This window comes from Cucumis melo, chromosome 1 (assembly GCF_025177605.1).
Source record: "Cucumis melo cultivar AY chromosome 1, USDA_Cmelo_AY_1.0, whole genome shotgun sequence".
Taxonomy (NCBI): Eukaryota; Viridiplantae; Streptophyta; class Magnoliopsida; order Cucurbitales; family Cucurbitaceae; genus Cucumis; species Cucumis melo.
Genome location: NC_066857.1, coordinates 9,816,248 through 9,829,777, shown reverse-complemented (window position 1 = coordinate 9,829,777; position 13,530 = coordinate 9,816,248). Strand labels below are relative to the sequence as shown.

The window sequence follows — 13,530 nt, the reverse complement described above, 5'->3', positions numbered from 1 at the left end:
AAACTTTGAGATTATTTCAGTATGTTATGGGTTTGGAGGCAATGCCATAGTGCCCTGTTCGAACCTTATCGACCATGGCCGCTACAGCTTCTTCTTCAAGTGTTTCGTTAATCACCTCACCATTTCTTCCCAACCCGTTTCGGCCATCAACCTCAAAGATTCACATCACGCCATCGCCACGCTTCTCCAAAATGAGGTTTCAACCCTTTGTTCTGCCAAGAAGGAGAAGCCTCATTCTTCGATGCGCTCGAACCGAATCCAAAGGGGTCTCATTAGGCTTCAGAGCTCCAAATTTTGAGGTACTTAATGCCGATTCTGTATCTAAACAATTGAATTTGAGACCCCATTTTCATTAATGACATTTTTTTTTGGTGGGACAATTGGTTTAGCTTCCTGAACCTCTTACAGGCAAAGTATGGAAATTAGAAGATTTTGAACCCTATCCTGCTTTACTGGTAAAATTTGTTTGCGTTTTGTATGATTATCTTGTGTTCTGTTTTAGACTAGCGTGTTTGTTTAAGTGTGTCTTCATTTGTTTGCAGGTTATGTTTATCTGCAATCATTGCCCATTTGTTATACACTTGAAAAAAGATATTGTGAAACTTTCAAATTTCTATATGAAGGTATAAAGGATATAGTCCTTGTTTTCTTTGATTTTCTCATTACTTTCTTCTGAGTTCTGTGTGTTGTTACAGCAGGAACTTTGAAGTTCATACAATAACTTTATACCATTCTCATTCATAAATGTCGTACTCTGGTCTTACAGAAAGGGCTGGCTGTTGTAGCCATATCTTCAAATTCTGTAACTACACATCCACAGGTCCGGTTAACTTCGTAATTGGAATTGGAAGTTTTGTTGATGAATTGGTTAATTGTCAGACTATGGAATCTCCGTGACAGGATGGACCAGAGTTCATGGCAGAAGATGCAAAAGCATTCAGTTACCCATTTCCATATCTATATGATGAAGTATGATTCTTTAGAACTTGATGCTATCATTCTTATTTAGCCATTACTTCTCCAAACTAATTTGATTCTGGAAATGATTTTTAGATACAAAATATCCTGTGATTGTGTAGTTTTAGCATCACTTGATCTTGCCTTTTCCTTTCAAGCAATGACGTTGGAGTACTTTAAGGCACGTGCTTATGGATACTGTATGCACATTCTAACAAAATCTACAATCCAATAGCTGACTGTAGGCTTGCATTTTGTATCCACCATGCAAAACCGTTTGATTTTTGTTCTAAATATTGTGGCTAGAATTTATATCTATATTTGGTTTCTTCAAAAATAGCAATAAAATTACATTGTCAGAATTATGAGGGGCCAAAGACATTCTATTATATATGTGTTTACGTTGAAAAGCAGTTGAACACTAGTGTAACTTGTAGTATTCTAAATTTAAATCTTGAGGGGGTGTTAGGATCTCTTTGTCTGGCCCATGGGTTCGTGGGGCCCCACGATTAAAATACATCAATTTCATAGCCTTATTAACTCCTACCGTGGAGTTCGGAAGTTCATAACTCCCTATACTTCTCAACTCCACCCCTTGATCTAAATGTCCTCTTATTGTTTATTCACTTTAATTTTACAACCTTTGTATCGAAGAATTCCTTCCGTATTCTATTTTGAAGCACTGATATTAGTTTCATAGCTAATTTTACACGTATAATTACAGTCACAGGAGGTTGCAAGGGATTTTGCTGCAGTTTGTACACCAGAGTTTTTCCTGTTCAAAAAGGTAATCTAATAAGCTGCTTTGTTAATTTTTAATGTAAATGTAGCTAGTATACTTCATTTAAGTGCAATGCTTAAGTATGTAACAGGATGGGCGTAGGCCATTTGAGCTGGTTTATCATGGTCAATTTGATGATTCTCGGCCGAGCAATAACAAGCCTATCACTGGGAGGTCAGTGTGATGAGTATAATTTTCAGTATTTGAACTATATATTCACTGCGGTTGTTTGAACTTTGAAGTCAATAACCATATTGTTTGATAATTCTATTAGGGATTTAAGTTTGGCATTAGATTGTGTCCTCAGTGGCCAACCAGTGTCTTCAGTGCAGAAACCCAGGTCTCCTTTCTGATATCTCATCAACTTTCTGTATTTGTTTCTTGGTATTATTAAATTACATTTAATGTTAAGCTTTAACCTAATGTTTACTTAAAATTTTCTTTTCAGTGTTGGATGTAGCATAAAGTGGCATCCGCTATGACGAGTCCTCTCATTTTCTGCAGCCTGAAGGTTAAATCTCTGAACAAAGGCATTTGATGCAGCACACAGTTTGTTAAAGCCAAACCAATTTCATTATTTGAATCAGTTGATCCATCCTACTCCTGTGATGTTTTCTCTTCTTTTCTTTTCTCGTTTACAGAGATGTTTCTTTTTATATTGTCAGGGCTATATAAACTAAAGAGAAAAAAAAAAACTATGGTTTTATTCTTTTTCATCCATGTATATTTATAATTTAACTGAGTGTAATGTCCACATCTTTTATGCAATATTTAAGGAGTAAATTTTTTTAGTCTAGCTGCTTTCATTGCCTTATAGCAGGGATCAAACGATTATGGGCAGAGAGGTGTATTTTGTAGTGGATGTTGGTTTATTGAAATTACAAATAGAACGAAACTTCCAATTTAGAATGTTACTTGGATTTGCTTTTAACTGAGAAGACAGAAAATTTGAAGTGAGAAATATGAAAAACCAGTGAACTGTGGAAACATATAATATGTTTGAATGTTTGTCTTCTCCCCTCTTTTTGGTATGGCTTTGTCACATTTTCTTGTAAAATATACAACTTTATTCAGAAACTTATATCCTGTTGAGGTTCAAACATTCAGTAGTAGTAGTAAAGATCTTTTTTGCCTTCCTATAGCTGTTGTGTTTGATAGGTACGGGTAAACAGTCGGTGGGACAGCAATATTTCGGCGTCACATGGCTACAAGTTAACGTATTCTTTCAAGATCATGGTGCATGAGCTTTCTCCTTTTCTTTTGCACATATTATTGTTGAGATGGAAACTACTAAAAGGATGGTGGTCCAAAATGGCTTCTTTACAGCTTGATCTTTATTTGTCTAAATGCCAAAAGCTTGTCTTTCTATGATGTCTATTTGTTTGTTGAGCTGCCCACAGACAACTCAGTTGGTTTATGAAGGCAAAAACTTCTTTTCTTGGTCCCCCTTCCTTATATAGGTTACACCAGCTGCCACCAAACTTTTGCTTTATGAAGTTTTCTTGGTAAAATAACACTAGGTTTCATTCCCTTTAGTTTATACATGCAATGGGAAATACGACATTGCGACCTGCATCAGAATGTAACAAGTGGGAAGTACTCGATATGAAGGAGAGACATCTCAAGCAGAAGTACAGATTCAGCCTTGCCATTATCACTGCTAAATACTTCAAATCTATACAAACAAATGTCATAATTGAAAAGGAAATAATCAGTGAGCTGAACTGTTCTCCAGCTTTTTCCTTTTCTTTTCTTGTTTCCTTTTTTCTTTTGAATCTATGGTACGGCAGAAGGTACAGCTCCAATTAGAGGCTCAGATGATCTAGAAAAACTGGAACAATGAACTGCAGCTTTTGGATTTGTGATAGCTCCTCTTTCCAACAAATTAGGCTTCTCATACTCTTCACTTTCATGCTTGATCTCCTTGAGCATTGCTGTAACATCTTTCATTGTCGGTCGATCCTCTGGCGAAGTATTGATGCAGAGGAGAGCCACGCCGAGTACTTGAAACATCTGTTGGATTTGGGTTCCTGATCGTTGGAGTAATTGTGGATCAAGAATTGCTGTAAATTCGTTCTTTCTATCTCGTAGTTCTTTGTTAACCCATGTGACAATGTGGACACCTTCTGGAATTGTATTATCTGTTGGAGGCTTCCCTGTTAAGACCTCTAGAAGCACAACACCATAACTGTACACGTCACTTTTCTCTGTTATCCTCAGGCTGTACCCATATTCTGCATTGAAGTTGTATATGAAATGAGTGGTATCAATAAAATTCAGATATTGCACATGTGTAGTTTTCTTTTCTTTTCCGAAGGCATTGGATTAATGTGCGGTAGGAGGAATCAAATTTCTGATCTTGAAGTCGATAGTATAATTAATATGCCTTGCATCTTAATGATGATAAGTATTTATTACTGTTAATTGTATGTGATTTACTTGTCATTTGCAAATTATATGGTTTGTGCTAATGCCTCAATTAAAACAATTGAATAACATGTTTATCTAGCTAATTATTATTAGGGTAATTATGGAAAAACTGTACAAATGTTCAAAAAGAATTTTTTTCAAGTACTTGGTCGGGTAATGTTTATTCCATGTCATTAGTGTCTAAAATCTATACAAGCAGCAGGTTCGTTTCCAGATTTGAATTAAATTTTACTGCTATATGGAAGAAAATAGTTTCAAGCATTTGGAACTTACCTGGAGCGATATAGCCATAAGAACCGGCAACTGCATTGGAAGGTCTCGAACAGCCTGAAGAATCGACAAGCTTTGCCAGGCCGAAATCAGCAAGAACAGCTTCGAATTGTGATCCTACTAAGATGTTATTTGCTTTAATATCACGATGAAGGATTGGAGGTATGCAATCATGGTGTAGATAAGCCAATCCATGGGCAGCTCCCAGTATAATCTTATACCTTGCATCCCAATCCAAGAATGGCCTCTTCTCATGGAGCAGTCCAGCCAAACTTCCATTACTGATGTAATCAAATAAAAGCAGTCTAGTTTTGCCATTGTTACAGCAACCAAGAAGCCTAACGATATTTCTGTGTCTTATGGATCCAAGAATCTGAACTTCAGCTGAAAACAAATCTCTTTCAGGAACTTCACCATTCTTTAAAGGCCATAGCTTCTTCACTGCAATGACTTGTTTCGCCGGAGTTTCCACACGATAAACTATGCCCGAACAACCCTTTCCAACGATGTTTGAGTCAGATAATCGTGTAATAATATCATTCACAGAGAAGCTAAACTTTTGAAATGGGGTGAATTCCCAGTCCAAGTCGTCTTCATGGCTGCTCTTGATGAACCCTGTTCCGCGCACTTTTATAAACAAACTCAACACAATTATCACAAAGGATGCAGCTGCAATGACACTAAGAAACAAGAGAACGATGAGATTTCTAGATGACTTCCTGCCACGATCGTTGTGATCGGAGTGGCAACTGTTTCTTTCAATACATAGATTTTGATTTCCAGCAAATGCAGAGGCAGGGAGGCCTTGGAAGAACTTGGTATCAGGAAGAACACCTGAGAAGTTGTTGAATGAGACATCAAGAGAGACAAGATTGTCAAGATTTTCCAACATTTCCAGATTTCCAATGAGCATGTTATGAGAGATATCCAAATTAGCAAGTTTGGAGAGATTCGAAAAGCTTTGAGGGATATGACCAGTCAAGGAATTTGAACTCAAATTCAAAAGAATGTCTAATTCTTGAATGTGACCAATCTCAGAAGGGATTGAATCTGAGATTCTATTACTACTTAGATCCAACAACTGCAAATCTTTACAAAGACCTAATGAATAAGGAATTGAACCAGTGATGAAATTTCCCTTCAGAATCAATTTGTTTAGAGATGAAAGCTTGCCTAAATTTTCAGGAATGGCGCCGGTTAATTTGTTCATGGAGAGGTCCAACACATTGAGTCCTAGAAGAAAGGAGAAAGACGAAGGTATATTTCCATGGAGTTCATTTCCATGCAAATCAACCATTTCCAACTCAGTACAGTTGCCAATCTCCGGCGGAATTTCCGACTGAAATCGATTTTCCGACAACTCTAGAAAGCTCAAACCACGAAGAAGCCCAATCTCCGACGGAATTCTCCCGGTGAGGTTATTCGATCCGAGTCGCAAACGAGTTAGACCAGTGCAATTTCCTAAATTCCGAGGAATTTCACCTGAAAATCGATTGGATATCAACAAGAATTGGCTTAAGTTCTTGAGATTAAACAGAGATTCCGGAATCGGCCCAGTGAGAGAATTATGGGAAAGATCGAGTGCTTCGAGTTTCTCACAACCTGAAAGTTCCGCTGGTAGGTTTCCAGTGAGTTGATTCTGCCAGGCGAAGAACAGAGAGAGCTGCTTCAGTCGGCCAATGGACGAAGGAATTTGACCGGAAAATCTGTTGTTGTCCAATTCAAGTTGCTTAAGAAACGAAAAGTTCCCGAAAAACGAAGGAATGTGACCGGAAATCTTATTCTCAGAAAGAAGCAGCTCCTCAAGAGCAGTTAATTTGGCTAAAGAAACAGGAACTTCACCGGTCAAAGCATTCAAAGAGAAATCAATAACTACAAGCCCTGTTCCATTCCCAAGAGATTCTGGAATCTCTCCACTTAAATTATTCTGCCATAACAACACTCTTCTGATATTCATCATATTCCCCAACTCCTCCGGTATTCTCCCGGAAAGTTGATTCTGATACAAAAACAAATTCTCCAACGAAGAACAGTTCCCGATTTCCGGCGGGATTTCTCCGTTGAGATTCGCAGTATAAACAGAAAGCGTTTTCAGATTCTTAAGCCCTCCAAAGCTCCTCGGAATCCGGCCCGAAATGCCAGTATCTGCCAGCCCTAAGAACGTGAGTTCTTTACACTTCGAAATTTCATCCGGAATTTCGCCATGAATGCCTTGATTTCCACCTGCACGAAGAATCTCCAACGCCTCCAACCTACCGAGTTCGGCGGGAATCTTCCCAAACAGTAAGTTATCATACAGTTCAAGCCGTTTCAACATCGAACAATTCCCAATCTCCGGCGGAATTTCGCCACTGAACGAGTTGGAATTCAACGACAAGAACTCCAACTTCGACATCTCCCCAATCTTCGCCGGAATCTTCCCAGTCAAAGCATTGAAACTCAAATCCAATACGATCAAATTCGATAAATGACCAATTGTTGGTGGAATCTCCCCAGTGAGATTGGCATTGGACAAAACAAGTTTGGTGAGTGAGTTGAAGCGAAGAAGCTGCAAGGGAAAGCTAGTTTGAAGATTAATGGAAGAAATTTGAATTTCTGTAACAAACCTATCGCCAGAACATTGAACATAATCCCAACTGCATGGATTCTGATGGGTTAAATCCCAAGATGAGAAAAAAGTAGCAGAAGAAGATGAGTTGAAAGTTGAAAGCCATGAAAGCAGAGAGATACCCTGTTGGTTGAGACCAGAAACTGATGATAACAACAAGGAGAACACAATGATTGAAACAGAAACCGAAATCGAAATTGGTATCATCATGATGACATTGTTACATAAACTAATTTGGATGATCGAACGAGGCACAAAAATATTCCCTGGCTTTCTTCTTAAACAGAAACATAAATGAATGAAATCTCAATCTTCATGGCAACCATTTTGTTCATGTTTAAGAAAAGAAAAAGTTGGCAGAAAAAACATTGATTTGCCATTGGTAACATGCATATTGGAACATACAAACAAGTGTGGGGAGAGAGATGAAATTATGGGTTTTATTTATTTAATGAATTTTATTTTTACCATATATTTTGATTCCTTTGAAGCTTTGTGTTGATTTTACTCGTTGATGGGTAGAAAGTGATGGAGAAGAAAACACCTTGAGTAGAAACTACAATACTCATCTCTACCTTCAAATATCATTTTGGTTCCTTCTTCATTTGTAACCCTTCTACTTTTAATTATTTTTTAAATTCAACCCACCAGTTTATTGTTGATTTTTCAAAATTTCATACTTTTAGTTTTCATTTTTATTTAAAATTTTAAAAGAATTAAAATTATCTTTTCTAAGAGTAAAATGTTTTAAAGGCAAAACTACTTAACAACATGCATGTCATCCATAATAGATAGTAATAGGTAGTAATGACAACGTGTATCGATATACGTGACATTTTTTTTGTTATATTTCAACATATTATTTCTTTAAAGTTAAAAAACATTAAACCAAAAGTTGGAATACATAACAATAATAGAGTTGCACAAGTATAAATCTTTTCTTTATCTTCTAATTTATCAAGTATATTTTAAAAATATTAAGAAAGTGATGTTTTTTTTTTTTTTTTTTCATTTTAGAAAGATTTAGAAAGTGATAGTTAAGTATAAAGTACCTGCCTCAAATTTGGATACATACATATAGAACTAAAGTATAACACATATCGATTCATCCATTAATTGCAATAATATATGTTTGTATTTTATAAAATACATAAATTGATTAAATATAATTAGAAAACTCCTTCCAAATATACACAACCACGACATACAAGTAGAGAACTTATAGTATTGTATTTAACAAGTTCCTAATGACTAACTTATTGTCATTCCTGATCTTTAGTTCTCCTCTGACTCCTTTCTTTCTGACTAGATGAAACTATATTGATCTAAGTTCTAGAGTTTGGACACGAATTCAAAATCTAAATTCGATATTTGATGGTATGATATTTCACATCATCAACATGGACCTTTCTAAGAAATGTTCAAAAGTCACTTAACATAAGATTGTTTCAAGCTAATTAGAATATTTAATTTTGAAGTTCTTCTAATTAAGTTATTGAAAAAAAAAATGTGCATCTTATTGATATATATAGAAACTTTAAGTTTTTTAAAACATTTCTTTGCCATACTTTTATATTCTCAAGATCTCTTTTATTCGAATATGATCTCAATTAATTTATGTAATCTCGATTCATCATGTTTTCTTGTAAAATTTAAGGCTTTCGAGATAAGTTATATTTTGATAGAGCACGAAAAAGACGTTTCTTGGTGGATGGATTTGTTCTTTTGTTCCGATATGATTCACCATTGTAAAAAGTTACTTGCACCTATAACACTTTTTACGTTCTAAAAAGTATATTAGCTTTCCAATATCAAAGTATAACAAATTGTTATGAATATATATAACAAGAAAGTCATCCACAATTTATATTTTTTCTAAAAATAAGAATTTACTCTATTTTATTCTAACATTTTAAAAAAGAATATATGAATATATAACAGAAAAGTCATATCCACATGCATCCACAATAAATAAATAAATAAATAAATAAATAAATAAATAAATAAATAAATAAATAAATAAATAAATAAATAAATATCAAATAAGAATATATACTCTATTTTATTCTAAAATTTTAAAAAATAAAATAAAAATTAAATACAAGTTCAATTGCTGTCGATGTGGTAACAAGCTAATATTGAAAGACAATCAGAGCATTTAATTCATCTATTTAAGAATGTTAGATGTTTACAAATTCCTTAGTTATTAGTTATTAAACTAAAAAAAAAAAAAAAAGAAAAAGAAACAAAGAGAGAGTATATTTTTACAATTAATATAGATACAAATTATGATATGATCTCCAAAACATGTTAAATCATATTTCCATCAACAAATTATCATTTGAGTGACTACGTACTTAAACCCTTCAAAACTTAGCTTATTCACAATATAATTAATTGAATGATCATTATTCATCTTTCTATTACTTACGTTTATCATATCCATAGAAAGGTACAATTAAATAATTTAAATATTACTTACTTTTGGCTAAACCCTAAATGTGTACTTTAATTTGTCTCATGCATTTGTCATGGTTCATTTTGAATATATCTGGACCTACCCATGAGAACTATCATTTTCTCTTTACCCTTTTTTTTTTTTAGAAATTTTCACCGATGGAAAAATATTTATATCAAACTATTTACAAATATAACAAAAATAAATAACAAATTATAAACTTCTATCAATCTCTATCAATAATAGATTTGTATTAATTTATGTCACTAATAGTATCAATAATAGATTTCTATTCATTTCTATCACTTGAAACTAAATCATTCAAGAAATTATACTTTGTTTGTCTTGTACTAATCATTAGAAAACTGATGAAATCATGCTTGTAAGTAAAACATGCATGCTTGTCAAAACTCATGTTATTATAAAACATTTATACTATGCAAAATCTTAGTCTTTGCTGAAGGTATTTTACAAATTCTCAGGCTTCTCCTTGTAAACTAATTCTCATGCTTAAGAACTTAATGTAAAAGAAACACATTTGTTAAATCATACTTAATACTTAATAACTGCTTTAATAGAAACTTAAATTTATTTGTCATTCACAGGTTTAAGTTAAATCCCTTAAATCTTGTAAGCTTGCTTTAATTTTCTTGACTTGAAATGGACGAGTTAATACCTAATTAATCCTCTTGACCTTAGAAAATATCAATCTTAACTTAAAATCTCCAAAATGCCAAAATTGGCTCTTTGTGTCATTGACACTATTACCCAAGCACATGACTAGGTGGTGGCATGGGGGGCGCACACAAGCCATGACATTGGCCTAACGGCATGTCACTAACCTCCTAGGCAGTCTACCCATGTTAGCTTTTCCATGCCCTGTGTCATGGGCATGCTTGCTCAAGGCGTTGTTTGTCTATGGCCGTATGTCAGGATACCCCAAATCACTTTGTCTTTATGTCTTGTAAGTAATTTAGTCTATTGTTTTCATTTTCATGTCGTCGAGCTAGAGTGTGAAATTTCATATGCAAGCCTGCCAAGGCCAAAAATGCTAAAATGTACTATAGGGGAGGGATAGTAGTTGTGAATCCCCGACCAAGTCTCGTCGAACTCTTTGCAAGCTTAGCTTTTCTTTGCAATTGACAGTCTTCAATGCTTTCATTTATGATGTTTTCAATGATTTCCTTTCTCTCTCACATTTTATAAAACAATTTTCTCAAGAATGTGAAGGGAGGCTACATCATATCGAAAGTTTGTCCACGACTTTTGGATTTTATACGACTGACTTGTTGATGGAGAAGAACAAGTGTCGTACAATTGTGCTTGAAAGGCAACGATTGTGACGAGTGGTATCAGAGCCAAATTGGCTAATCGAAAGTTAAGATCGAAACACGTCGACGACAAACCAATTAGGTAAGGCCCAGAAAGACTGACTAGTAGAGCTAGAAGAGAAGATGCTCTATCTAGTCGAAGTTCTCGATTCCATCTGTTTCTTGGAGTCTCGTCTCAAAGAAATTTTTGAGAAAGATGATACAATCTATACGGTGGCTGGCCGTGTCGAAGGATTACCGATACAAGAGTTGTTGGCAAGAGTCGACACTCTATAAGTGAATGTTGGAAGAACTGGTAACTACGAGCGTGAGGACAATTCACTGGGCTTTGTTGTCCACATAGAGAAATGTGTCAATGAGCTAGATAGCTCTCAGAAGACACTCTTAGAGATGATAAACGACATGTGAGAGGATTTTCGAGCAAACCCTCGATGTCATTAGGAATGAAATTACAGATGTGAACACGAGATTGAATCTCACAATGCGAGCAATGGCAAACCAAGCTCCGACCGGAGGGGCAATTTCTGTTAGTAAGGTGAAGATTCCAGAACCCAAGCCCTTCTGTGGGGCAAGAGATGTAAAGGCCTTAGAGAATTTTATATTTGACCTTGAGCAGTACTTTAAGGCCACAAACACAGTCACTAAGGAAGCCAAAGTAGCATTGAAGACGATGCATCTATTTGAAGATGCCAAATTGTGGTGGAGGTCCCAATACATTGACATACAAGAAGGACAATGCACAATAGATATTTGGGATGCTTTGAAGAAAAAACTTTGCTCATAGTTATTTTCCAAGAATGTGGAAATCCTGACTCGGCAAAAACTGCGTGAGTTAAAACAAAGCAACAACATTCGAGAGTACGTAAAACAGTTCACGGGGCTGATGTTAAACATATGTGATATGTCAGAGAAAGACAAAGTCTTCTATTTTATCAAAGGGTTGAAACCATGGGCAAGGACCAAATTATATGAACAAAGGGTCCAAGACCTCACGTCAGCGTATGCAACAACTGAATGGTTGTTTGATCTGACCAGTGACTCTCAAAATGTGAGATGTCACAAGAGTTCCTCACTTGGAAGGAACATGAATAGTCGCCCGAGTTCTTCCAAAGCTGTCGGGGGAGACAAACGTCCTGGTGGAGACCCCCGGTCTTACCAATCAAATACAGAGAAAACATGGCGAAGACCCAATAATTAGGACTCACCCAAGCGTCCCCTCAGTTGTTTCATATGTAAGGGGCCACATTTGGCAAGAGAATGTTCGAATAAAACCGCCTTCTATGCTTTTCAAGTCTCATTAACCCCAGATTTAGATGATAAATCGGGTTAAGCCGACCAACTAGAAGAAAATGAGAACCCTAGAATAGGGGCCTTAAAATACCTATCGTCTCTCCAGAAAAAGGCAGGGGAGACAAGTGTGCTAACGGAAAGGGGCTTATTGTATGTTGACACCTGGATCAATCAGAAATCGACTAAGAGCACTATGGTTGATTTCGGTGCAACTTACAACTTTATAACAGAAGCAGAAGCTAGACGTCTAAGACTCCGTTGGGAGAAGGATTCAGAAAGAATGAAGACCGTGAATTCTGTTGCTCTACCTATCGTTAGACTAGTGAAATGGATGATGATGAAGTTGGGAGGATGGAAAGGCCCTGTAGACTTTGTGGTTGTAAAGATGGATGACTTTGATGTGGTATTGGGAATGGAATTCCTCCTTGAACATCAGGTCATACCAATGCCCTCAGCCAAATGTCTAGTGATTACTGGATCTTTCTCCACCGTCGTGCAAGTAGACATTTGTCAGCCTAATAGGTTTAAAACGATATCGACTATGCAACTAGATAAGAACCCCGCCTGAGAGGAGCCAACACCTGTGGCCATCTTGCTTGAGGCATGGGGAAAATCGGGAGAGACAGTCCATAAAGACACTCTGTGTGTCCTAGAGAAGTACCATGGTATGATGCCAAATAGTTGACCCAAATCCTTGCCGCCACGAAGGATGATTGACCATTAGATAGAACTGCTACCAGAGGCATAAGCGTCTGCGAAGAATGCTTATCATAGGATGCCATAGGAGTTAGCCGAACTTTAGAAATAGTTGAAGGAATTATTGAATACAGGATTTAGTAGCCATGTACAAGCTCCGCATGGAGTCTCAGTCCTTTCTCTAAAGAAGAAGGACAAAAGCTTAGGGTGGTATATTGATTGCCATACCCTAAACAAACTCACAGTTTGCCGCAAATATCCACTTCTCATACTCACCGACCTATTTGACCACTCATGTGGGGTAAAGTATTTTTCAAAGTTAGACGACCGACCAGGGTACTATCAAGTAAGGATGGTAGGGGGAGACGAACCCAAGACGATTTCTGTCACAAGACAAGAAGCGCTCGAGTTCCCCATAGTGCCATTTAGTCTTTTCGATGCCATTACAACCTTTTGTGTATCGATGAACTATGTCTTTTAAGACTACCTTGAAAATTCTATCGTGGTCTACTTTGATGAAATTGTGACCAGTAACCTCACAAGGGAAGAACCTATAGACCACCTTCAAAGATTTGTTAGAAACTGAAGGAAAACCAACTAGATGCTAAGAGAGGAAAGTGTTGCTTTGTCTAAGTACATATAAACGTGTTGGGTCAGTGGTGGAGTTTTACCAAATTGGTGTGGAAAAAAGGAAGATTGCTGCAATGTG

The 13,530-nt window shown here is 36.2% G+C and overlaps 2 protein-coding genes across 2 annotated transcripts; one reads left to right on the top strand and one right to left on the bottom strand.

Annotated features, from left to right (window-relative positions):
* The first annotated feature begins 1 nt into the window (after position 1).
* Positions 2–2,534, top strand: LOC103500426 (uncharacterized). Its single transcript, XM_008463725.3, has 9 exons — positions 2–299; positions 390–455; positions 543–623; positions 767–820; positions 901–969; positions 1,682–1,744; positions 1,830–1,912; positions 2,013–2,078; positions 2,187–2,534. The coding sequence occupies exons 1-9, from the start codon at positions 75–77 to the stop codon at positions 2,218–2,220; spliced, it is 741 nt and encodes a 246-aa protein (XP_008461947.1). The 5' UTR covers positions 2–74; the 3' UTR covers positions 2,221–2,534.
* Positions 2,535–3,359: 825 nt separating this feature from the next.
* Positions 3,360–7,524, bottom strand: LOC103500425 (LRR receptor-like serine/threonine-protein kinase RGI1). The gene is made up of 2 exons (XM_008463724.3): positions 4,442–7,524; positions 3,360–3,972 (listed from the first exon to the last, which is right to left on the bottom strand). The coding sequence occupies exons 1-2, from the start codon at positions 7,254–7,256 to the stop codon at positions 3,515–3,517; spliced, it is 3,273 nt and encodes a 1,090-aa protein (XP_008461946.2). The 5' UTR covers positions 7,257–7,524; the 3' UTR covers positions 3,360–3,514.
* Positions 7,525–13,530: the final 6,006 nt, after the last annotated feature.